Consider the following 25,351-nt stretch of genomic DNA (forward strand, 5'->3'; position numbering starts at 1 on the left):
AGCTTTTATTTTTAACGCGATTCTTCTACCGGGTCACCTCGGGGTGGGTGCCGCTCGGTGGGCGCGCAGAACCCCCCGGAAGACTACCTCGCGGCTTCTGGAGGCCGCAGTTGCAGAGCGGGGTCCGGTCTAGCGCGTTGCCAGGCAGCTGCGGCGTTGCCCGCGGCGGCTGCGCGTACGAGTCGCCTGCGCAGTGACGCAACCGGCGCGCGGTGACGCAGCGCGCGGCGCGGTGCACGCTGGGATATTTAAGTCTTCTCCGCGGCGCGGAGCCGCGATGTCTCCGGCGGCTGCGGCGGCTGGCGGAGGCGAGCGGCGGCGGCCGATAGCGAGCGTCAGGGACGGCCGGGGCCGGGGCGGGGGCTGCGGGGGCCGGGGTGGGGCGGCGCTCCTCGGCCTGTCGCTGTTCGGCCTCGTGCTGTACCTGGTGCCGGCGGCGGCGGCGCTGGCCTGGCTGGCCGTGGGGGCCACCGCGGCCTGGTGGGGACTGAGCCGCGAGCCCCGCGGTTCGCGCGCCCTCTCCTCGCTCGTTCGGAACGCGCGGCGCCAGCGAACCCTGCACGCCTCACCTCCAGCCAAGTCAGCGGTGAACGGAAATCTCCTAGAGCCGCGGACCCTGCTCGAAGGACCCGACCCCGCCGAACTGCTCCTCATGGGCAGTTACCTGGGCAAGCCCGGCCCCCCGCAGCCTGCCCCCGCCCCGGAGGCTAGGGACCTGCTGGAGAGGCCTGGCCGCCGCCGCACTCCCGCCCGCGCCGCGCCGCCCGCGCACTCGGCCCATCGTGTGCATCACATTCACCCCTCTCTCCCCACTCCTCTTCTTCGATCCTCTAGGAGGCCTTCCCACCGGTAAGATCCGCTCAACTTCCCCATACCCTCCTTTCTCTCGACCGGCTTTGAATGGAGAGCTTGAGTTTTAAATCCGATTTTCTCTTTCATCAAGTCAAAAGTGGATTCTGTATCGCTTTGTCCTCTTGAAATACCTTGCCGTGTGTCAACCGTCCGCTGCCTTGGAATAAGATGTGATGCTAGAGCTCTTCCCTTTTTTACAGTTTTTAAAACTGAATTTTAATACAGCCTTTTGAAAAACACTTGATAAGCTACCAAAATGTCCCTACTTCTGGTGAAAATATCTCGATCTTTCTAGAGTAGTTATAATAGTGTGTTTTGCTGTATTTTTTCTTTGAACCAATAAGAGCAATTAGGTCAGTTAGCCGAGCTCAAAGAGGTTCCCAGGAGACCCCTCTTTAATAAAACTTGATTGATAAAGATCCAATTAAAAGGGCATTTACATTTTGTCCCAATAGCTGACCATTACAAGAGAATATAAAACTTTGGTGAAAATATTAGATTATCGATTAGTACATTTAGTTGGAAGATGAACTTAGGTGTCAAAATGTTTGACTTTTGGTGTTTATTACTTGTGACTCAGCATAAAAGATTGAAAAGATCTACGAATTCTTGAAGAGTTCCTTCTTGCATGTCCTAACACACACTTATCTTTCACTGCACCTTTTTTTTTTTTCCCCCTCGTGTGGGCAGGGTTTTCAACTTTCCTCTCAATTGTTGAAGTCCATTGTAGGGACAGCTGCTGAGCAGCTGCCACTTTCCATCCTTAGATGGAATGGGGGAGCGTTGCCATAAAAATGCTGTGTTTTTTGTGGCTCCAAAAGCAGTTTAAAGGGGTGCCTGGATGGCTCAGTGGGTTAAGGGTTAAGCCTCTGCCTTTGGCTCAGGTCATGATCTCAGGGTCCTGGGATTGAGCCCCACATCAGGCTCTCTGCTCAGCAGGGAGCCCGCTTCCCCCTCTCTCTCTGCCTGCCTCTCTGCCTACTTGTGATCACTCTTTCTGTCAGATAAATAAGTAAAATCTGAAAAAAAAAAATGTTTAAGGGGCGCCTGGGTGGCTCAGTCAGTTGAGCATGCAGCTCTTGGTTTAGGCTCAGGTCGTGATCTCAGGTTTGTGAGAGGAAGTCCGGCATCAGGCTCTGTGCACTCAGGGCCGTCTGCTTGAGATGATCTCCCCCTCTTTTTCTGCCCCTCCCCCGCATGTGCTCAATTTCTCTAAATAAATAAATAAAACCTTTTTAAATTTTTTTAAGTGGTTTAAGCTCTCTGGAAGATAACTGAACCCACATGATTCTCCAGCAATTTACATTTCTGCCATTCCTTCAAGCTTCTTTGGTTCTATAATATGTCTCCTGTTCTCCATAGGGATTGTGGGACTTTATCAAATCGCTTTATGATAACACCTCGAAGACGCTATCCAATCCAACAGGCCCAGTATTCCCTTCTGGGCGTACTTCCTACAGTGTGCTGGAATGGTTATCACAAGAAGACTGTGCTGTCTGCTCGTAATTCCAAAATGGTGTGCAGCCCAGTGACAGTGAGGATTGCTCCTCCGGATAGTAAACGGACTCGTTCACCATTGTGAGTGTTAACTACTGGCAGGCTAAACCCCTGTTTATTTTCACCCATTTTTCCACAGCTGTTCTCTGACAAAACAACTATAAAGCAAAAAAGGGAAGAAGTGCTTACTTGAATGAGAAATCCCTGACTCTAGTCCTTGAATAGCGTTTTGTTTTATTTTGGCCTTAGATTGTAGCTGTAATTCTAAGGGCAGTTTCTGTCATTGTATACTTTTCCTTATTAGTTAGCTTCTGATTTCCAGTGACTGAAGTCTGTGCTGTATGGCATAGTTATTAACATAGTTTAATACCAGAATCTTGTTTTTCATTATAGACCAGAGCAGACAATCAGCTCAACACTGTCCTCACCATCAAGTAATGCCCCAGACCCATGTGCGAAGGAGACCGTACTGAGTGCCCTCAAGGAGAGGAAGAAAAGGACCGTGGAGGAGGAAGACCAAATATTTTCTGATAGCCAGGAAAATAAAAGAAGGTAATAAGCCCCGCATAGTACTAAACAGGCCTCTGACACAGACTCCTGTAATTTGTTGAAATACTGATCCTGCCCAAAAAGAAACAGAGGCCACACCTCCACAGTTTGTGAGCCTCAGTAGGTGCCCTTCTTTGGATTCTATAGAAGAGCTTGGTAACAAGGGCTTGGATGCTGTTAATGTCCTAATGTACAGGTTAAATGTTATAACTTACCTTTCCCATGAGTATTAGAGATTAGGTGACAGCTATTAGCCATGTCAGCCTCATACTTTTGATACAAATGTGCTAAATTTTATTTTTTTTTAGAGAGAATGCTAAAAATCTTCCCTTCACCAACTTATGTCACTCAGTTATTTGGGTAACCATCATTCAGATGTCATAGTGGTGCCAAAGGAAATGCTTGGGGAGGAAAAGTCACAACTGGAATATGGTAGATTTATCAGTAATGAGAGTAAAACCAATTCCGTTATTTGGTTCCTGATACTTTAATGAAAATGGCATAAGCAGTCTGTGTCCTGGGTGGTGGGGAGAGCGGTGGGGAAGTCACTAGGTGTGACACACAACTGTTTTCCAAGACTCAGTTAAGGGTTTCACTCATCTTTCAATTTGGCAGACTGAGCACTTAGTGTGTGCCCGGGCCTACTCAGTACTGTGGATAGAGCAGTGAGTAAGACAGAGGCCCTATGGGACTTGGATAATAAAATAAGGAATTCTAGATTGTATGTGTATAGAAGTAAAAAAAAGAAAAGAAGAAACACAACAGGACGATAAACAGACTAACGAGAGGGGGTTTCTTTGTGTACGTTGCTCCAGGAATCACTCTGAGGAGATCATGGACCCCACACTCATTAAATATAACGATTACCTAAGCCAGACCATTCACATCCTACCAAGTTGGCCCTCTTTGGTACTACCAATGCAGAGTTAGGTGGGGAGACATTAATAAATAGAAGTGTTTTTATGTGACTCAGGAAGATCTAATGATGCGTACAGATGGTTTTTAAGTGAGCAGTGTGAGCCGATGTCCGCAAGCTAAGCAGGGGTGGCCGGAGAGGGAATGTGGGGCCGGAGAGGGAATCTTCGTCATTCTTACGGTCCAGATGAGTCTCTCATACTCTCAAGGTTAAAATACTTCTTGACTCCAGTGAGCCTGTAACTGAGGATTCTGTATCATTTCTCTCACACTTGGAGTAGGCAGTGATTCTGGGTGCCATGCATAGGCCCTTATGTGTGATATGTGAAGTTTTTCCCTAACTGACTTCCCATATTAACGTCCAGAGCACTATGGGATGTGTGGGTTAGTCCCTAAAATGTTTCTGTTTTTTGTTTTTTATTTGTGGCTGGTTAGGGTATTTAGTTTGTGATTGTTACACTTTGGAGAGAAGTTAGCAAATAATACACTTGAATAAGTTCAAAAGGTCTTGAAGCATTTTTGTACTCATTATTACTAGGACAGTCAGAATGAATCTACCTTTTAGAATCTTTAGGGTTGGAAGCAACGTTTTTCTTGTCTAGCCATTTCTACAGACCACAGAAATACTTGAAGGTTCCAGGAGTATGAGAGCATGCAGGAAAAAAAATAAAGTCAGTTCATTTAATTGAGGGTTTTTTAATTTGTCACAGGCGCCACGATAGCAGTGGGAGTGGACATTCAGCATTTGAGCCCCTGGTGGCCAATGGAGTCCCTGCTTCTTTTGTGCCCAAGTAAGTGAGAACCCATCTGAATGAGGTAGCTGGGGGAAAGGCATCGTGAGAGCTGTTGTCCTATAGATTTTCCTCTGTGTGTTTGTATTGCTTATTAGTCCAGGTTCAAATCTTTGACATCAGAGAAGAACATTTTGAGTAATGTCCCACAATAACCATCTTCTAATTTCCTTTAATATTTTTTCATTAATATGGATAAAAATATGGTAAGGGTAAGAGAATTTAATAACCATGTATAAAAAACAGGTTTGTGTGGTAGTTCAAGTGTAGCAGTATGAAATGTAAGATAAATGTTAAGTTGGTACATTTGAGTTTAAATACATTTAGGGTTTGGATGAAAGGGAAAGTGTCTTGGAGATCTGTGTGAAAAGACTTGAGGTAACTGACCTGCTTATTGAGTCAGGAGTGTGCCGAAAGAGCTGGTGTGCCCCCGGCCTGTGCTGACAGCGGAACAAAGACTAGAATGGAGCAGGCGGGGGTCCTTCTGTCCTCACTTGTGCTCTCATGGTCTGTGCGGTGTTGTGCTTGGTTCGATGGCCGGCTCTGTAAGGGGCAACAACCAACCCGACGCTCATTCCGAGGGAAGCGGTTGTAAGATGTTACAGGGTGGGGGCCGTGTATGAGCGGGCTGGGAGGGTGTAAGGTGTTAACCCCAGAGAGCAAAGTCTCAAGGGGAATGAGGAAATGAGGGTGGGAGGGATCATGGTTACCAAAAACCAAAGGGCAGTTTCATGAAGAAAAGGCTAACATTGGTTCGGTTGGGCTCCAAGTAGATCCGTAGGTGGAAGTTAGAGGAAATACATTTTCATCCAGTGTGAGAATCGGTGGTTGACGATCCTCACTGTAGGAGAACGTGAGTTGTCTACATTGTAACAAAGGTTGGAGGACTTCTACAGGAAACACTGTTTAGGTTGGAAGCTTAGAAAAATTGGTTGGTTCCTCTTAACTCTGATTTTTCTAGTAGGTTTATTGAGGTACAATTGACATTATAAAAAACTGCCTTTTTAAAGTGTACAGTCTAGATCAGTTCTGATGTGTATACATCTGTTAAATCATTGTCATAGCAAAGGTAATAAACCTAACAGTCACCTTCAAAGTTGCCCCATGCCCCTTAGTAACACCTTCCTGCAGTCCTGCCCCTAGCCCCAGGCATCCACAGATGTGCTTTTTGTCATTGTAGATTAGTGTGAGGTTTTTTCCTAGAATATTGTGTAAGTGGAGTCATGCATTTAATTTTTTAAATACATTTAAATATTTGGCTTTTCCTTCCTGACTTTGTCTGAGATATTGAGCTGAAGTGGTAGCAATAGCATTAAGAGCTTTATCCTTTTTAATTAAGTTTATTTAAGAAATATCTTGCGACCATGGATGAAGGCTTTAAAGAATGTTGCCTTAAATGACACATTGACTATCTTTTTCTCTTTTGTCAGACCTGGCTCTCTGAAGAGAGGTCTTAATTCGCAGAGCTCTGATGACCACTCGAATAAGAGATCTCGCACCTCTTCCGTGAGCTCCTTGACAAGCACGTACACCGGTGGCATCCCTAGCTCCAGCCGCAATGCCATTACCAGTTCTTACAGTTCAACTAGAGGTTTCTCTCAGGTACGTTCTTCTTGTGACATGGGAGAAGGATGTTCCGAGCATTAACTGATGAGCCCGTGTTTACTAACCACGTTCCACCTGTCAGATACTGGGATGAGCTCTGAGCTAACAGAAGATGCAAACCCTGGAGTGATAACTTAGACGCAGGGAATGGGATAGAAAGCCCAGAAAGTAAACCGGAGCAGGTGGGGACAGCGGATACAAAACAGCCAGGATTGCAGATAAATGGTCAAAGAATGAGTAATTCAATAAATGGTATTAATTTGATCGAAAAGACAGATTCAGTCTGATTGCACTGGATCATAAAAAAAATTCATCCTGTCATCATTGAGAATTGAAAGTTTTTAAAATATTGTGAATTTTTAAAAATTCTTTTGTAGAAAAAATGGCAGTTCTTTATTAGAAAGAGGATACAGTACGGCCTAGGAACAAACAGAGCAAGCTTTGCTGCGGAACAGACTTGGATTCAGATTTTGGCTTTGACACTTAGTAGCTTATAGGGCCTCAGGCTGGTACATCACTTCAACTTTCCTTTTCTCATTTCCCAAGGATTATTATAAAGATTGAAGGTAATGCTTGAAAAGATAGTCCTTATAATGCATGTTAGTAAGTTGTACCCTATATATAGTAGCAAAGAAAAAAAAAAAAAAACGTTCACGGAGGAAGAGATTTGAGGGGAGAAAACTTGAGATAAGGTAATCCAGAAGGCTTTTACAGTAACATGAACGAAAGTTGAAGGCCTGAGCCCGACCAGTGGGAACAACCACCATAGCAGGCAGACTGAGAATAATTCTGAAGGGTCCTAGGATTTTCAGAATGGTGAGTGAGTACTGGCTTCAACTTCAAGTCACCGGTGGCATTAGCACCTGACAAGAGTTGGCCTGACCTTTGAAGCTTTGAGGCCAGACACTGACTTCTCTGTAGTTATGAAGGTCCTAGATGGCGTCGTTTTCCAGAATAGGCTCGCTCTTTCGAAATTCTGTTTGGCGTTGTCCCCTTCGTGAGTGATTTTAGCTAGATCTTCTGGATGACCTCCAGCTTCTACATCTCCCTTGTTGTAGAGACGGCTTCTTCCCCAAACCTCTCACTGCGTCAGCCTCTGCTAGCTCCACACTCGTCTCCTCCTCAGCTCTCCGCTTGCGTGGAATTGAGGAGTGAGGCCTTGCTCTGGTTTAGGCTTTGGCTTAAGGCGATGGTATGGCTGGTTTGATCTTCTCCCCAGACCACTCAGACTTTCTCCATGCCTTCTCACTTTTTTACCATTCGTTGTGTTCATTAGGGTAATACTTTTCATTTCCTTCGAGAACTTTTCCATTGCATTCACAGCCGGGCTGTTGGGTGCAAGAAGCCTGGCATTCGGCATGTCTCAGCTTTTGATCTGCCTTCCTTACTAAGCTTGTTCATTTGTAGCTTTTGATTTAAAGTGTGAGACATGCGACTCTTTCCTTCAGCCGAACAATTAAGAGGCCACTGTAGGGTTGTTAACTGGTACAATTGCAATACTGTAGTAGCTCGGCGAATAGGGAGGCTGGGAGAGAGAGAGATGGGACCACTGCCAGTTAATGGGACAGTCAGAGCGCGCATACTTAAGTCAGCCTTATAAGGGTGTGGTTTGTGGCTTCACTATTAGAAAAGTAGCATCAAAGATCACATCACCGTCATGAAGGGAGTAATGAAAAGTTGGAAATACCACAACACATAACCAAAATGTGAGATAGAGACGTGAAGTGAGCGAATGCTGTTAGGAAAATGGCACCAATAGACTTGGCTTGAAGTAGATTTGCTGCAGACCCTCAGTTTGTTAAAAACAAAATTTGCAAAGTGCAGTAAAACTTGAAGTACACCTGTGCTCGTCTGTTCTTAACAACATTGTTTTATTCGGTCAGATTTCAAGTGTACACAAAAGGGAAGGGAATCAATGGCTCTCCCTCCAGCTTCACTGGTTAGTACCAGCATTTTGTCTGTCTTGTTCCCTCAGTCTGCCCCCATACGGTGTTTGTCCTTGTGTTTTATAGGAAATTACAAACCTGTCATTTCACCTATAGGGACTTCAGTGTATTTTAAAACTTTTTGTAAACATTAATAACCAGGGTGGCATTATTCCTCTTAAACAATAGTAATTCCTTAATATTTGTTTTGGGGGGTTTTCTTTTAATTCATTTGAGAGAGAGTCAGTACTAGCAGGGGAGAAGCAGACTCCCTGCTGAGCTGGGAGCCCGACATGGGGCTCGATCCCAGGACCCAGAGATTATAACCCTAGCCGAAGGCAGACGCCCAACCATCTGAGCCACCCAGGTGCCCCTCCTTAATATTCGTTAATATCTCCCTGTATTCAAATTACCTGTTATCCCAAACGATCTTATTATAGTTCCTTTGTTTGAGTGAGGGACTAAACATCAATTCTTTCCATTTGGTTCCTATGTCTCTTAGACTATTTTAATCTATAATACTACTATTTTTTTCTTCCTTTGAAAAAACTGGATCATTCTGTAGAATTTCCCACATTCTAGATTAAGTTTCCATCATTATGGCATCATTTTAACATGTACATGATCCCATATGTTCCATATAAATGGGAAGTTCAGTCCTGAGGCTTGACTAGGTTCAAGTTCAGTTATTTTGCCAGAACATCGCATACCTATGATTGCATCACACCAGGAGCACGTGAGGTCCGGCTGCCTCCATCTTGTGAGGTTGGTAATGATCCCTGGGCTCAGCAGTTTAAGTCAGATTCTTCTGTTGTAATTTTTCTGTTTTCTCTCTTTTTTTTTTTTCTTTTAAAGGTTTTATTTATTCATTTGACAGAGAGAGATCATAAGCAGGCAGAGAGACAGGCGCGGGGAGGGGAAGCAGGCTCCCTGCTGAGCAGAGAGCCCAATGCGGGGCCCTATCCCAGGACTCTGAGATCAAACCTGAGCTGAAGGCAGAAGCTTTAACCCACTGAGCCACCCAGGCGCCCTGGTTTTTCTGTTTTTGTTTTTTTTTTTTAAAGATTTTATTCATTTATTTGACAGAGAGAGACCACAAGTAGGCAGAGAGGCAGGCAGAGAGAGAGAGGAGGAAGCAGGCTCCCTGCTGAGCAGAGAGCCCAATGCGGGACTCGATCCCAGGACCCTGAGATCATGACCTGAGCCGAAGGCAGCGGCCTAACCCACTGAGCCACCCAGGCGCCCGGTTTTTCCGTTTTTTATCTGATGATTTTAGCAGCCATTTATCATCTTTCTAGGTCCATGGTTTTACTGGGTTACAAAATGGTAATAATCTATTCTGTCATTTCCTCTGCATTTATTAACTGAAACTCTGTACAGAAGAATGTGCCCTACCTGTGGGAGTGACTGGATAATGAGAAGGCGCTGATGCCAGAGTCAACTCCGGAAGTGACCAGTGAGGTTTTTGCTGTTGTGATTATCTTTAAGAACCTCTGAATTTGTATAGACCTGTCACTTTGAGGCACAAAGTTTTCCATCTTTGGCAAGTGGGAGCCCTTTAAAATTGGCTCCTGTATTCTTTTGTTTTGACCCAGGTAGTTTTTGATAAATAACTTCGTTGCTCTTTAGCTTTAAAAAAAAATTTCATTTCCAACTGAAATTGAAGATGGTTATTTGTTCAAGTGACCTTGGTTTTTTTTCTTTCTTTTTTTTTCTTTTTTAAAGATTTTATTTATTTATCAGAGAGTGAGGGAGAGAGCGAGCACAGGCAGACAGAATGGCAGGCAGAGGCAGAGGGAGAAGCAGGCTCCCTGCAGAGCAAGGAGCCGGATGTGGGACTCGATCCCAGGACGCTGGGATCATGACCCGAGCCGAAGGCAGCTGCTTAACCAACTGAGCCACCCAGGCGTCCCCCTTGGTTTTTTTTCAATTGGAAATGATCTTTGTAGACTACAGTGAATTCTAGGGAGTTAAGATTACCCACATCTCTAGAAAGAGAAAACTCTTTAGTCATTAGTTCGTATTGATATTTCAAGTTTAGATTTAGGATACAGAACTTTTTACATAATTTCTTTGATTTTACATTTTTGTTTTAAGATTTCATTTCTTTCAGAGAAAGTGCCAGCAAGGGAAAGGGCAGAGGGAGAGAGAGAATCTTGAGTAGATACTGCACTGAGTGCAAAGCCCGATGTGGAGCTCGATCTCACCATCCTGAAATCATGACCTCTGCTGAACTCAAGAGCTTTACACTTAACCAACTGATCTATTCCGGTGCCCCTCGTTTTTAGGTATTCTTACACAAAAAGTGTTGCTTCATAACCACTTATTTGACTGGCCCCAGTAAACAAATTTGAAAATAATGGTATCAGTGCATTATAAACAGTAAAATTACGAACTGGCTTAAGAATTATTTTTGAGGGCACCTGGGTGGGTCAGCTGTTAAGTGTCTGCCTTTGGCTCAGGTCATGATCCTAGGGTTCTGGGATCAAGTCCCACATTGGGCTCCCTGCTTGGTGGGAAGCCTGTTTCTCCCTCTCCCACTCCCCCTGCTTGTGTTCCTTCTCTCTCTCTCTATCTGTGTCAAATAAATAAGTCTTTTTTTAAAAAAAGGAATTTTTTTTTTTTAAAGATTTTATTTATTTATTTGACAGAGATCACAAGTAGGCAGAGAGGCAGGCAGAGAGAGAGGAGGAAACAGGTTCCCTGCTATGCAGAAAGCCTGATGCGGGGCTCAATCCCAGGGCCCTGGGATCATAACCAGAGCAGAAGGCAGAGGCTTTAACCCACTGAGCCACCCAGGTGCCACATAAAAAAAGGAATTATTTTTGATACAGTCAAAATAACAGTGTTTTAGGGTGACATGAATTCACTGTTCTCAGTTGGGTATACCACCAACTTGATATACAATAAGATTTATCTGTCCAGTATATTTTAATGTTTTGGGGTTTTCTTTTTCTTTAAATAGTTTGTTTTTAAGTATGTAAAATAAAATACTTTAATTGTTCCAAAGAAAAGGGGTACATGGCTGTTTTGGTCAGTGTATAATGTGACTCTTGATCTTAGGGTGAGTTCCAAGCCCACACTGGGTGTAGAGATTACTTTTAAATAAAATCTGTTAAAAAGAAAAATTGTATAACTAAAACCGTAAAAAAAAAAAGTTGTGCTGGGGCATCTGGATGGCTTGGTTGCATAAGCACCTTACTTGATGTCAGTGGTCTTGATCTGAGGGTTGTGACTTCAAGCCCCACTTTGGGCTCCCTGCCTGGTATGGAACCTCCATTTAAAAAAATAAGAATAAATAATGTAAGTGAACAAATGTAAATGAATATAAGTAAAATAAAAATTGTTCCAAAGAACATATGAGAAAACAAAATGTACTCAGAGAAGTCCACAATTTCAGCCTCTTTCTACTCCACGTTGTTCCCTTCCTATTTTTAATTACTTTTCAGCTGTCCTTCCACTGTCTTTTTTTCTTAAAACTCTATACAGATCCATGTCTGTGTGAGGCAGCAGTATGTACAAGTTTGAGGCTCGCTTCATCTTTCCTGTACAGTAACTGCAGTTACTCCTGTCCTCTGTTGATCAACGCTGGGCTCTTTCTGTTTGTGACATCGTCCTGCAGGGAATGCCTTAATTCCTATCTTTTCCCTCTATGGCCATTACACTTCTTGGATAGGTTGCCTGGAATACAGATTTCCCAGGCCAGCAGTTAGATGCATATATGGTTTAGCTAGATACTGTTTAATTCCCTCCTTAGAGGACATATTGTTGGCATTCCCGTTAGCATCGTACGAGTGACCACTGCCACACCAGTAGATCAGGTTGTCATAGCTTTGGGTTTTTACCAGCTAGGTGAGGAGCAGAGAGAGAGAGAGAGAGAGAGAGAGTGTGTGTGTGTGTGTGTGTGTGTGATTTTATTTGTTTATTTGGAAAGCATGTGCACGCGGGGGTTGGGGAGCAGAGGGGGAGAGAGAAAATCTCAAGCAGACTCTGGCAAGCACAGAGCCTGACGCAGGGCAGGATTCCACGACCTGAGCTGAGATTGAGTCAGACGTTTAAGCCACTGAGCCCCCCAGGCGCCCCATATTTGTGTCTCTTCACTCTTCAGAGTGAGTTGGGGCCGATTTTCATATATTCGAGAAACATATTCCAAATGAACTAAAGGTTTAGATGTAGAATAAAAACCATAAAAGTATTTGCAAAAATGGGCTTCTTGTGCATTGCTGATGGGAGTGTCCATTGGTACAGTCCCCTGGAGAGCAGTGTGGCAGTAAGTACCAGTATTAGCAGTGCATGTGTCCTTGCGATGCATGTGCGCTTTGACCCAGCAGGTCTGCTCCTTAGGAATTAATTCTGTACATACCCTCAGAAGCATACACGAGGATGTTGGCTGTAACATTTTAATAATAGAAACTCGGAAACCATGTAAATGTACCTCTTCAGGGGGCTGGTTGACAGTATTTCTGTAAGTTGCAGTTTTGTGTAACTGTCAGAATAAGTAGCTTAATAGAGCCAAAGCAAGGTGCAGAGCTGTGTGTATAGTGTCCTGTGGTACTTGTGCTGCCAGGTTTCTTTGATTTTTTTTAATGTGCACAGAGTAATTTCGATAGATTTTGTTAGAAACCGGGAATAAGGTTTGAGGTTGAGGTAGGAGGGAAGCCTTTTACTTTGTACTCCGCTTGTTGGAATTTATGACCTGTGCTGCAGGTGGTACCTTTCCTGATTTCAAAAAGTTTGTAAGTATAGATAGCTGTTAAGTAAAATAAGATTCCCCTGTCCTGGCTGTCCCCGTCTCTGTCCCATAGGTACCTGTTGTTGACATTCATACTAGGTATGTGAACACAGATAATACACAGAAATTTTGGTGTGCGTTACACAAATGGGGTCAACACATACATGCTTTTTTGTCTCTTTTTTTAATCATATATTGTATAGCATTTTGTGTCAGATCTATAGTTTTTTTTTTTTTAATTAGAGTATAATGTAGAAAAACAAATAGTTGAAGTGTGTGTCACCATTTAACTACCACCCAGTTAAGTAATAAATAATTTTTAACATCCAGAAGCCCCCCCCCAATATCTATTCCTTCTTGAGTAGTAACACTGATTTTTTAAAATATTATTATTTATTTTATTTATTTATTTTTTAAGATTTTATTTATTTATCTGACAGAGAGAGATCACAAGTAGGCAGAGTGGGGGAAGCAGGCTCCCCGCTGAGCAGAGAGCCCGATGTGGGGTTCAATCCCAGGACCCTGAGATCACGATCTGAGCTAAAAGCAGAGGCTTAACCCACTGGGGCACCCAGGTGCCCCAGTAGTAGCACTATTTTAAAAATATTTAAGAGTATTTTTAAACTTTACATCAATGGCGACCAGGATACACTTTCTTTTGTGTTTGGCTTCTCTCACTCAGCTGTTTTCCTTGTGAGACTCATCCAGGTTGTTGCGTGTAGCAGTAAGGCTTTCATTTTCTTTGTGGGAATATACCATAATTAAGTTTTTCCTCCTGCTGTTGGACATTGGTTTCAAGTTTTGAGCTATAATGCATAATGTTGCTCTGGATGTTCTTATATTAAGTTCTTTGGTGCGTATATGTGAATTATGTGTGATGCCAAGTTGTAGGAGATGTTGTTGAGACATTTTTTAAAGTTACATTTCAGGGGCACCCGGGTGGCTCAGTTGGTTAAGCGTCTGCCTTTAGCTCAGGTCACGATCCTGGAGTCTCTTAAATAAATAAAAATAAAATAAAATAAAGTTACGTTTCAGGTGATTGTCTTCCCAGTGCAGTGTGAGATTTTGTTCGTGTGGTTACACACCCTCACTAACCCTTGACGTTGCCAGTCGCTCTGATTACCCCCGTCAGTGGGCGTGCAGTTTTCCCTGTGGTGGGGAAGTGTGATTGTAATTGCTGATTGCGAATGAGCTGGAGGTAGGAGATGTTCATTAGCCGTTTATATTTCCTTTTTCATGAAGTGCCTATTCAGGTTTCTTGGCCCTTTTCTATTGTTTGTCTTTTTGTCACTGATTTATAGAAATTCTTTATATATTCTAGATACAAGATCTCTGTAAATAGTATGTGTTACAACAAATCACTCCTACTCTGTGTCTCACCACTTCAGTTTCTTTACTTTACGCCTATGGCTTATGTTTCGTGTGCACTGTTTAGAACTCTTTGTCTACCTAAAGTCATGATGATGATATGCTACCTTTTAGAAGCTTTATTCTTTGTTCTTGATTTTTTGAAGTTGATTCTTGTATATGGTGGGAAGTGGCCATCAAAATTAGCGTTTTTCCATTGAAATGTCCACTTGACTTAGCAATATTTATTGAAATATTGGACCATCCTTTTCCTGTTGCTGTGTGGTACTGCCTTAGTTATAATTTAAGTATATATATGTGGATCCATTTCTAGATTTTGTTGCATTCCATTGGTCTGTTTTTCTGCCCTATATCTTTTTTTTCTGTGCTGTCCCACACAGCCTTTTAGTTTTGATGTATAGTAGGATAAGTTATCCAACTTTATTTGTCTCATTCCTCTTCAGAATTGTCTTGGCTCTTGACCCTTTGCATTTCTCTGTAAGTTTAGAATCAACTCATTGATTTCTGCTAAAAGAAAGAACGGCCACTTGCTGAGATATTAAGATTGCCTTTAATCTACAAGTTATTTTGTTTTTGGGTTTTTTTTTTTAAGATTTTTTTTTTAAATTTATTTATTTGACAGAGAGAGATCACAAGTAGGCAGAGAGGCAGGCAGAGAGAGAGAGGAGGAAGCAGGCTCCCTGCCGAGCAGAGGGCCCGATGCGGGGCTCCATCCCAGGACCCTGCGATCATGACCTGAGCCACAGGCAGAGGTTTTAACCCACTGAGCCACCCAGACGCCCCTAATCTACGAGTTATTTTGAAGAGAAAGGACATTTTTACAAATGTCATTGAATCTTCCAATCCATGAACATTGTATATCTTTCACTTATTTACATCATCTTTAACTGCTCTGTGTCATGGTTTTACATATTAAACATATCCCTAGATATATCTTTTGATGCTATTATAAGTGGTTTATTAAAATCTCTTGCTTATATATTCAAATACTACTGATTATCATATTCAGAAAATTTGCTAAATTCCATAATATTCATCTGTGTGTATATATATATATATATATATATTTTTTTTTTTAAGATTTTATTTATTTATTTGACAGATCACAAGTAGGCAGAGAGGCAGGCAGAGAGAGGGGGGAAAGCAGACTCCCTGGTGAGCAGAGAGCCCGATGTGGGGCTTGATCCCAGGACCCTGAGATCATGACCTGAGCCGAAGGCAGAGGCTTAACCCACTGAGCCACCCAGGTGCCCGTCATCTGTATATATGTATTTTTTAAATTTTATTTATTTGAGAGAGAGAGAGCGCATGAAAGAGGTGAGGGTCAGAGGGAGAAGCAGACTCCCCACGGAGCAGGCAGCCCGATGCAGGACTCCATCCCAGGACTCCAGGATCATGTCCTGAGGCGAAGGGAGTGGCTCAACTAACTGAGCCACCCAGGCGCCCATATATTCTTTAGGCTATTTGTATGTACGTCATGTTGTCTACAATGACAGCTCTTTTCTCTCACTGTTCTCATATTGTTTTATGCCTTATTGTATTTGGTTAAGATCTGAAGTATGATGTTGAATAGAAGTGATCACAAACATCTTTGTTTTCCTTGATCTCAGAGGGAATGCTCTCCACATTTCCTGTTATATATACTGTTTGATACAGGATTCTTACGATTGGTTTTTTTTGTTGTTGTTGTTGTTTCTAGATTTAGAGAGAGTACATGGGCTGGGGGTGGAGGGAGGGAGAGAGAGTCTCAAGCAGACTCCAAGCTGAGCATGGAGCCCAACATGGGGCTCGATCCCACGACCCTGAGATCACAACCTGTGCCAAAACCAAGAGTCAGCCACTTAACTGTACCATCAAGTGCCCTGATGTAGATTTTGGGTAGAGAGTCTTTATTGGATTAAGGAAATTCCTTTTTCAAGGTTGTGTCATCAGATAACCAATTTTAGGAGTCACTCTATTACATGTTTTTCTATATATTTAATTTCTGGCCTTCTACATACTATTTCCTTCTTTTTTTAATTTATTATTTTTTTTTAAGTAGGCTCCATGACCAGCATGGAACTGTGGAGCTTGAGCTCATGACACAGAGATTGAGACCTGAACTTGAAATCAAGAGTCGGGTGCTTAACCAACTGAGCTACCCAAGCAGTCCTTTTTTTTTTTTTTTTTTTTTAAGATTTTTATTTCTTTATTTGACAGACAGAGATCACATGCAGGCAGAGAGAGAGAGGAGGAAGCAGGCTCCTGGCTGAGCAGAGAGCCCGATGCGGGACTCGATCCCAGGACCCTGGGATCATGACCCGAGCCGAAGGCAGAGGCTTTAACCCACTGAGCCACCCAGGTGTCCCAGTCATTTAAATTATTATAATAACAGTTCTTCTAAAGTCTTATTCAGTAATTCCGATATTTGAATCTTCTGTGTCTGATGTCTGCTTTCTTCTTCTAGGTTATTGGTTAAATGTTACTTTCTTATATATTTGATTTTTGTTGCTGCTGTATTCCTCTGTCAGACATTGGGGGAAAAATGCGGTAATGACTTGAAGCTCTGAATGATGGTATCTTTCTCCAGAGAGGTTTAGCTTTCTTATCTCGCCTCTGGCAATAGCTAGGATAGGAGCCGAGGACTTCTGTGTGGGAGGACTTGACCTCATTCTGAGTTGGCGGTCAGTTCTGGTGAGGGCTGGTTCATTTCTGATTTCCCCTCTGTCTGTTCCGAGCCTTGAGGATCCCAACCAGAGGCTTTAGGTCATGGTAAGGCCCCTGTACTTTGGAAAGCCCTGAATTCGTTGTTGTCTTTGCAACCACGTGAGACTGCCAGAAGCTTCTCTCAGCCTCTCAACTGCAGCTTCTCCTTTTGGAATTGGCAGTCACTGGGAGAGGAAAAGGGGACCTAAACGTGGGGGCTCAGCCTTGGCTCCTCTTCTCTTGTCTCCACGATGTCCCCCTGGCCCGGTAGCTCTTCCCTGGCACCGCCCCGCTTTCACACGGGTAGGCCGCATCTTCTCCAGTGTTTGTTGCTTGTCCCCAGCGGGAATGTTGCTCTAGAAGAACACGGCTGTTGCCTGAAAGAGGGTCAGGTTTGTGATAAGCGCCCTCACTGATGGTGGAGCCTGTGACCTCCCGTAGGAAATGCAGCCCCGATACTAACTGCTATTCGCATGTGGTATTTGCATGTGTGATAAGGTCCCGGAAGTAGGTTTTGGGAGAGGAGAGGAAGTTATATGAAAGTTCATGTTAAAACTTCTCTTTGAAAAAAATGTGTTGGCGTGTAGTGATTATCTCCAGTAATCAGCAAAGGCGACAGCCCTTACATTCGGAGCAGGTGGTAGCAGAGATCTTTGACTCGGCGCGATCTCCCGGAGGAACCCTAGGAAATAGCCGGATCTACGGCTGCCCGTGCTAGGAGCTCTGGCTTTGAAATTGTAAAATCAGTGCACGTGTTGGACGGGAACCAGTTACAGCGGAAGCGAGCCGGCCTCTGACTTCTGTGTGCGCGGCGCTGGCCTCTCTGTGTGTTAATGAGACTCGTCATTTTCCAGAGTCGGAATTGTTCCTTTCTTCGCCTCCAGCGTGTCAGACCCCAGCTCGGCGCTCTGTGTCCCCTGTTGCTCCTTCACATGTTCTCTGTATCAGCCAGACCAGGACATTTGTCATCTCTGATCCCTTCCTGGATTTTTCCTGCTGTGGGGTGATGGGTCTGTCCCATCGCAAGCCGGTGCGGCTTGTCTTTCTTCGGGTGCTGTTTGGGGAGTCGTGAAAGGCTCCTCGACGTCCCCTTCCTCCTCTACTGGTTCTTTTAACCAGCGTGGCATCGTCTCTCCCCCCGGGCTCCTGTGTAGACACCTCTGTTCCCTTTCGGTTGATCGCGGTCAGCTTGTGAACTCACCTGTCCCTTCTCCACATTGCCGTTTCCTGGTGGCTGAGCGCGCTGGCTCGTCTTCCATTGTCAAGTGTAAAGTCTGGAACCTCTCTGAAGCGGTTCTTGGCTAATTAAAAAGTGAATCACAGTGCGGAATTAAGTTGACTGCTAGATACATCGAGATTAACTCTTTTTTTTTATGACTTGTTCTATCTCTTGCTTACTTTTCACTTGGTAATGTTCCTTATACTTCCCTCCGTGGACTTGCAGGACTCCCGTGTTTACAGGTAAAGATGGTGACTTAACTGAAATCATTTGCTTTTCATTTTATGGTTTCTGTTTGGTTCGGGGATATTTTATTTCCTGCCCACATAGGTTTTTCCGTTTTATGGGAATGTTAGTGTGGTTGAAAATTGAGATGGTACAAAGGGTATACAGTAGAGTGTCCTTGCTACCTGCCAGTACTTTTACAGAGAGAGGTTTTTTTTTTGTTTAGATTTATTTTAGAGTGCACGTGCAAGGGGGTGGGGGCCGGGGGGGGAGACTCCCAGCAGTCGCCCCACAGAGCACGGGGTTCCATCTCACAACCCTGAAATCACGAGAGCCAAAACTGAGAGCTGGACACTCAGCCAACTGAGCCAGCCAGCTGCCCCTTACATGATATAACTGTTGTGGACTTAAGAAATCACCAGAAGCTCCTCAGTGAGAAAAATGTCTACAGTGATAGCTCCGTGCTGCTGTGATTAGGCTCAAGACAGAGAGCTGCGCGCGGGTGCGTTCTGTGGGTTACTTTGCTGCGAGGCCGCTTTGCAGGAGGGGAGGGAGGGTGGGAACAGACCGTCTTTGTTGCCAGGGGACTGCCTGGTAGCAGAGACGGGGTATCTGAATCATTGTCCTGTAACAGGAAATGTCACAGGTGCTGCAAAAGTCATAAATGTCTTGGTAGCACATTTTTAAAAAAAATAAAGTTGGAGTAAAACTGAAAATTTAACCGAAGCAGGACTAGATTACTGGCTTATCTTCACTGTGATAGGGTTTTGGGCGGAGGTTTGGAAAAGTTTCTTAGTTTTATCATTTCTGAGATACTATAAACTTGTATGCCTCATGGCGCTAAACCCTGAGGGAATGTAACGTTCCAGTTCCGTGTGTGTGTGCGCGCGCGCAGAAGTGCGCTCCCCGCTTACGTGCTGACTGCCAAGCTTTCCCGTATCTGTTCACGTTATTTCCCCCCGTAGTTACTACTGGCAGTTAACTTTCCTTCACAAATGTTTTTTGGGGTTTTTTTCCTAGGATTTTATTTTTGAGTCATGTCTGTACCCAGCATGGGGCTTGACCCCACAACCCCGAGGTTAAGAGTCGCACTGTCCGCCACCTGGGCCGGTCAGGCGCCCCGTAAAGAAATGTGTAAGCCGCTGGAAAGGAGACTTGGTGGGCAGAGTTACATTGTCCTTACGCTCAGTCATGTCACTGTGTACCTTGCAGCTTTGGAAGAGAAGTGGGCGCAGTTCCTCTCCCTTATCTAGCCCCGCCTCGTCCCGCTCCCAGACACCAGAGAGGCCGGCAAAGAAAATAAGGTAAGGGAGTCCTGACTCGTGGAACGGAGGGACACGGGCTTGGCTCTTAGGCTTCCTGCGGCCGTGAGTTGGAGAATCACATTGCCATCTAGAAGGACAGTGAGAAGTACCTGCCTGAGCGGCTCTCGTCTCTACGGTTTTCCATGCTGACCCTAGAGGCTCAGGCTCTTCCTCATCACAGCCCAAGCAGCCTGGCTGTGCAGGGAGGCCACAGCGAGCACAGGGAGCAGAGTGAGTTACGTCAGGGGCAGGGGAGGCCACGTTCTAGATTGCAGCTGACCCTCTAGGCACCAAAAGTCAACTAGAACGTTGCTCTTGGGGTCAGATATGTGACATCTCTGAGGGCTTGGCAGGTTTAAGTAAGGTTTTAAAGGTTGCTGCGTTGTGTCTCCTGTAAGAGGTTTCTCCGTGGCATCCATGAACTGGCTCCCTTTGGCTTGTAGGAATTTTCTTTTGATTTCTTAAATTTTTTGTCTTGGCATACTGAGATCTTAAATTATGATGATCTGGACTTTGGCTGGTTGGTAGTTAGGAGGGTGTAAGAAGTTACCCAGTATTCTGTGGGGAGGAGTTTTTTGGTTTGTGGGTTTTTGGTTTTTTTTGTTTTTTTTTTTAAGATTTTACTTTTATTTATTTTGAGAGAGCGCGAGAGAGATCACAAGCAGGTGTTTGGGGAGAGGGAAAAGCAGGCTCCCTGCTGAGCAGAGGGCCCGATGCGGGGCTCCATCTCAGGACCCTCGGATCATGATCTGAGCCAAAGGCAGACGCTTAGCCCACTGAGCCACCCACGTGTCCGAGTCAGGAGGTGTTTCTGAGCACACTTGCGCCTCTTCTGCCCGCAGAGAAGACGAGCTTTCTCATCGCTCCCGTTCTTCGACTCCGTCGGCAGCAGACAAGGAGGCCCAGGGAGAAAGAGGTAGGTTGAGAAGTGTGCGAGAGCGGCTCGCGGCGGGAGCGTGTCTGAAGGCTGCGCAGCCCGCCGCCTGTCTGGAAACACATGACCAGCACCGCTGCGCGTAGGGCCTGGTAGGCACAGAGCAGAAAGGGCCTGTCTTGTAGTCTGTGGCCCGGGCCGGTCTCCATCGCAGCCCGGCGTGCCTGTGGGCTGGCGGTCAGCAGAGGGGCAGCCATCTGCAGGCGGCCTAGGTAGTGCCCATCCGGTCGTAAGCGCTTGTCGGCCTGTGTTGGGGGCCCTCCTGTCTGAAATAATGTTGGAACAGTACCCAAGACCCCAACCATGGAAGATAGAACCTTTCAGAGGGACCCAGTGAAGTTTCGGTGTGTAGAACCGGTGGGTAGACAGACCCAGCCATTTCTGGAAGAGAAAAGGAAGAATACAAGCCCTCGTTTGTTTCTTCAGCTGCAGATACGACCACATGGAAAGCACAGAACTCGTGGAGCTCCCCGCCCACACCTGGCAGCTCAGGGCAGCGCAAGCGGAAGGTTCAGCTGCTGCCCTCGCGGCGAGGGGCCCGGCTGACGCTGGTAGGGCTCTGTCTGTCCGTCCACACCTGCCCTCCCCAGCACCGCCATCGCGAGCTCTAGGAAGCCGGATGCAGGCTTCCTCCGGCTTCTCTGACAGGCCCCTCGTCTTTGTCTCTGGCAGCCCCCTCCTCCCCAGCTTGGCTACTCCATCACCGCCGAGGACCTCGAACTGGAAAAGAGAGCTTCGCTGCGGTGGTTTAACAAGGCCTTGGCGGAAGGGACCGGTAAGGAAGAGCGACCAGCTCCACTCTCCAGAGGGTTTTATTTGGGTCCTTCTCATCTGAGAAATCCTTTTGGGTCCTCAGTAGAATCAGGAGAACCATGAGCACCGGCACTGGAGAGGGATTTCCAGATAAGCAGATGCTGAGGCCCCGAACGCCCCGTGCTCCGTGGTGTACCCCTGGGAGAAAATTGCCAAATGCGGTCTTTCTTCCTTTAGATGCTGCCTCAAACTGTGTCACCGAGAAGCCCCCTACCACGCAGCCTTCTCTGACGTTTACCCTGCCCGCTGCTGGGACCCCTGCTGGGACCACCGCAGCCCCCGCCGCAGCCACAGCCCCCGCCCCCGCCCCAAGCCCCAACCCCCTGCTGGAGAGCTTGAAGAAGCTGCAGAGTTCCGCCAGCCTGCCGCCTTCCCCGGGTGAGTGGGCGAGCCCCCTCTGCCGCACAGGACACGGCTCGGTTTCCCTCGAAGCAGAAGTCGCACGCCCGCCAGCCCCGGAAACCTGGGGGAGCTTGAGCCCGTGCGGCTCCCCCGTCCCGAGCTGGTGCGCGCCCAAGAGCTTCTGAAGTCTGTGACCGGCGAGCTCGCGGGAAGGGGGCTGCCGCGCTTCAGGCTGGGGTCGGCGGCCTCGTTGTGGCTGTCTCGGGGCCCACGTGGCTCGTGCTTTGAAATTCTTCGCTTCCTGAGCTGCTCTGAGCCTTGCCGTCCTCTTCGGTAACACGCGGGTAACAGCTTGCGAGGCGCGAGGCTCTCGGAAATGGAAACGGGCTCACACGGGTAGGAGCCTTTCAGACCACAGGCACGAGAGGACACAGTCCTTTTCCCTCGAGGTGTCGGGGGGTCGGTCACGGCACCGCATGTGCCCACACTCCTCTGGGTGCACTTGGGCACGCAGCGGGCTGTGCCAGGCCTCGGCCTCTCCCTGAGAGGGTCCACAGTTACATGCTCCGCGTCCCGCCCGCAGTGGGCAAATGCGGTAAACCGTTCTCGGGTGAGTAAGGGATTTCACTGGACTTGAGTCTGGGTGTTTGGATTTTCCAAAGAGTCCACACATCGATTCTCCATTTAAGCCAAATCATATTTTCCCAGTACCTTACGATCTGTGAAGGGTGGAAATAGTGAACGGCACCTTAATTTCGGGATGTGGGTACTTGAAGGGTTTTTGGTATAGAGGGAGTCACTGACTCGGCAGCCCTCACCCGGCCCCTGGCCCTGGGCACAGAAGCCCCGAGGGCCGGCCCGTCGCGGTATTCAGGATGTGTGTTCTTTCTTCCCAGAGTCCACGGCAGTGGCGGCCACTGCGGCCCCTTCGCCTCCGAAGACACCCAGCCTTCTGGCCCCTCTTGGCTCTCCACAGTCAGGGCCCCTTCCAGGCACCTCCTCAGACAGCAAATCTGCAGCCTCTTTCTTGGGGCTGCCGCCTGTTGCGTCCCAGATACCAGCCACCGACACCACCGTGTCCTCTCCGGCTCCTCAGGCTGAGACGTCTGCCACGTCCCCAGCCCCGGCTGCCCCGTCCCCCACCCCCAAGCCGAGTCTTCTGCTGGGAATGCTGAGCGCCGCACCTGCTGACCCCCCCGTGTCGACAGCCCCCAGCCTGTCCTCAGCATCTCCCATGTTCAAGCCCATCTTTGTGGTCCCGCCAAAAAGCGAGAACGAGGACCCCTTGCTGTCCAGCCCCTCCAAGGTCGCCACCACGGCACCTTCCGGCTCTGCCCTCGCTGCACCTGCCAGCAGCCCTCAGCCCACGTTCAAGCCTATCTTTGGCAGCATGGGGTCCCCTGCGTCTGCGCCCTTGTCCGCTCCCTTCTCCTTCAGTCAGACCGCTGCCCCGGCCCCCGCCGGGAACGTTCCTCTCTTCGCCGGGCAGGCCGGTGCCGCCTCAGCCACGGCTCCCGCGAGCACAGCCAGCACGTCGGCCGACTCCGCGTCGAAGCCCGTGTTCAGCTTCGGCGCGAGCAGCGTGACCAGCACCACCACCTCCGCTGCGCCACCTTTCCTCTTTGGGGCGCCCCCCGCCTCCGGGGCCAGCTTTACCCCAGCCACGGGCTCCATCTTCCATTTCGGCAAGCCACCCGCCGCGCCCGCGTCCACGGCTGTCACCACGTTCGGCCAGTCCCTGCCCGGAGCCGCGCAGGCCACCGCCGCCGCCACCAGCAGCAGCAGCGCCGCCTCCTTCAGCGGGTTTGGGGGCCTCAGCACACCCGCGCCCACCACCAGCAGCCCGCCGGCGCCGACTTTCACCACCACCACCGCCGCCCCGGCCTTCCACATTCCCTTCGGCTTGAGCACCAAGCCTGCGCTGTCTTCGTACCCGGGGGCCAACCCCCAGCCCGCGTTCGGGGCTGCTGACGGGCAGCAGCAGGGGGCCGCCAAGCCGGCCCTCGCCCCCAGCTTCGGCAGCTCTTTCACTTTCGGGAACTCTGCAGCCCCGACCCCGGCCACGACCCCAGCGCCTGGCCCAGCCCAGCCTGCCTTTGGCGGCACCACGCAGTCCAGTTTCGGCAGCTTGAAGCCTGCCGCCTCCGCCTTCGGCACCCCCGCCAGCACCCAGCCCGCCTTCGGCAGCAGCACGCCTATGTTCTCCTTTGGGGCGGCCACCACCTCCGGCTTTGGAGCTACGACGCAGACCACCAGCAGCGGGACCGGTAGCTCCGTGTTTGGCAGCACGACGCTGTCACCCTTCACGTTCGGAGGATCTGCCGGCCCGGCTGGCAGCGGGGGCTTTGGGATCAACGTGGCCACCCCCGGCACCTCCGGAGCGTTCAACTTTGGCACAGGACAGAGTGGGACCACCAGCGGCACGACCCCTTTCGGAGGAGGCTCGAGTCAGAGCGCATTGGGCGGACCCAGTCAAAGCACACCCTTTGCCTTCAATGTGGGCAGCACCCCTGAGAGCAAACCTGTGTTCGGAGGTAAGATCGGGAATGGCGTTGGTCAGCCGCAGCAGGCGCCGTTCTACGTGCCGGGATTAGTTTCCTAACTTAGAGAGCTTTCCAGTCTGGCCGGGACGAGGCTGATGGTCAGTGGTGAAATGCAGGGTGAGAAGCAGGAAGCGTCAGGTAGAAGGCAGGACGTCATGAGTTGCTGTGGAGGAGCTTTTCAGGGAGTCAAGGAGGTCAGGCTCTTAGGAAATTTAAGCCAAGTCTCCATCTGGGTTGTGCACAAGGGTTAGGAGTGTGGGTGGGTCTGTGTGTGTGGGAGAGCGCTTTTTGGGCACAGAGAGGCAGTGTAAAGGCCCCGGGGCAGGAGCAAGCTCTGCTCGTTCAGGAACACAGAAAAGCAAAGTGCGGCTCGAGGATCTGAAAATGGAAATGATCCAAAATGCTGTGGGGAGGCAGGCGGAGTTGAAGGTCATTCAGGACCAGAGTTAAATTTGGATTTTAAGTAGGAAGGGAGGTCCTTGTAGAATTTCAGAAGAAGAATTAAGGGATTGTATCTGCCCTGCAAAAGGGGACTTACAAGTTCTCGTCCTGATGGTTTCTATTCTCACGTGTGGGAGAGGGTCCCAGGGACTGGACTGGGGAGCTGTGTGTACAGGGAGGGAGGGCCTCTTGAAGTGGTTGGGAGAGTGGGAAAAAGAACATAATGAGATTCTGGTAGAATTTTCAGGAAGCTCTGAGCACCGGAGAACTGGGTTTATGAATTTGAGGTGAGGCCAGCCCACACTGCTAGGTTATTCCTCAGCAGCGTTCACACGTGAGCACACGGAGGGCAGGGGATACCCCACCTGTGTCCGCTTTAGTAGGTTCCCGCAGCGGGGACACGGGCACGCTGGGACGGGAGGGCTCCGTGACCTGGGGGTCCTCTGGGAACTTGGAGGGCCCCTGGGGGTTGTCAGGGGTGACTGGGACAGGGCAGGGGTGGAGGCAGAAGGGAGATGGCAAGGTCAGGAGTGAGGAGGCCTGCCCTCCTCTGAGGGCTGTCGGGAGGCAGCGGCGGGACTGGACAGTGGCCCTCTGGTGGCAAGGGCAGA

The 25,351-nt window shown here is 47.9% G+C and overlaps 1 protein-coding gene across 1 annotated transcript in view; it reads left to right on the plus strand.

Annotated features, from left to right (window-relative positions):
- The first annotated feature begins 277 nt into the window (after nucleotides 1-277).
- POM121C (POM121 transmembrane nucleoporin C) overlaps nucleotides 278-25,351 on the plus strand; it is a 28,126-nt gene continuing 3,052 nt past the window's right edge. Inside the window, exons 1-11 of the mRNA XM_044233605.1 lie at nucleotides 278-849; nucleotides 2,215-2,430; nucleotides 2,743-2,901; nucleotides 4,524-4,604; nucleotides 6,035-6,206; nucleotides 19,576-19,667; nucleotides 20,510-20,583; nucleotides 21,028-21,152; nucleotides 21,274-21,376; nucleotides 21,592-21,792; nucleotides 22,653-24,290. Coding sequence (XP_044089540.1) covers nucleotides 278-849; nucleotides 2,215-2,430; nucleotides 2,743-2,901; nucleotides 4,524-4,604; nucleotides 6,035-6,206; nucleotides 19,576-19,667; nucleotides 20,510-20,583; nucleotides 21,028-21,152; nucleotides 21,274-21,376; nucleotides 21,592-21,792; nucleotides 22,653-24,290 — 3,433 coding nt within the window. The remainder of the gene's footprint in view (nucleotides 850-2,214; nucleotides 2,431-2,742; nucleotides 2,902-4,523; nucleotides 4,605-6,034; nucleotides 6,207-19,575; nucleotides 19,668-20,509; nucleotides 20,584-21,027; nucleotides 21,153-21,273; nucleotides 21,377-21,591; nucleotides 21,793-22,652; nucleotides 24,291-25,351) is intronic.

This window comes from Neovison vison, chromosome 14 (assembly GCF_020171115.1).
Source record: "Neovison vison isolate M4711 chromosome 14, ASM_NN_V1, whole genome shotgun sequence".
In the NCBI taxonomy this organism is placed as follows: domain Eukaryota; kingdom Metazoa; phylum Chordata; class Mammalia; order Carnivora; family Mustelidae; genus Neogale; species Neogale vison.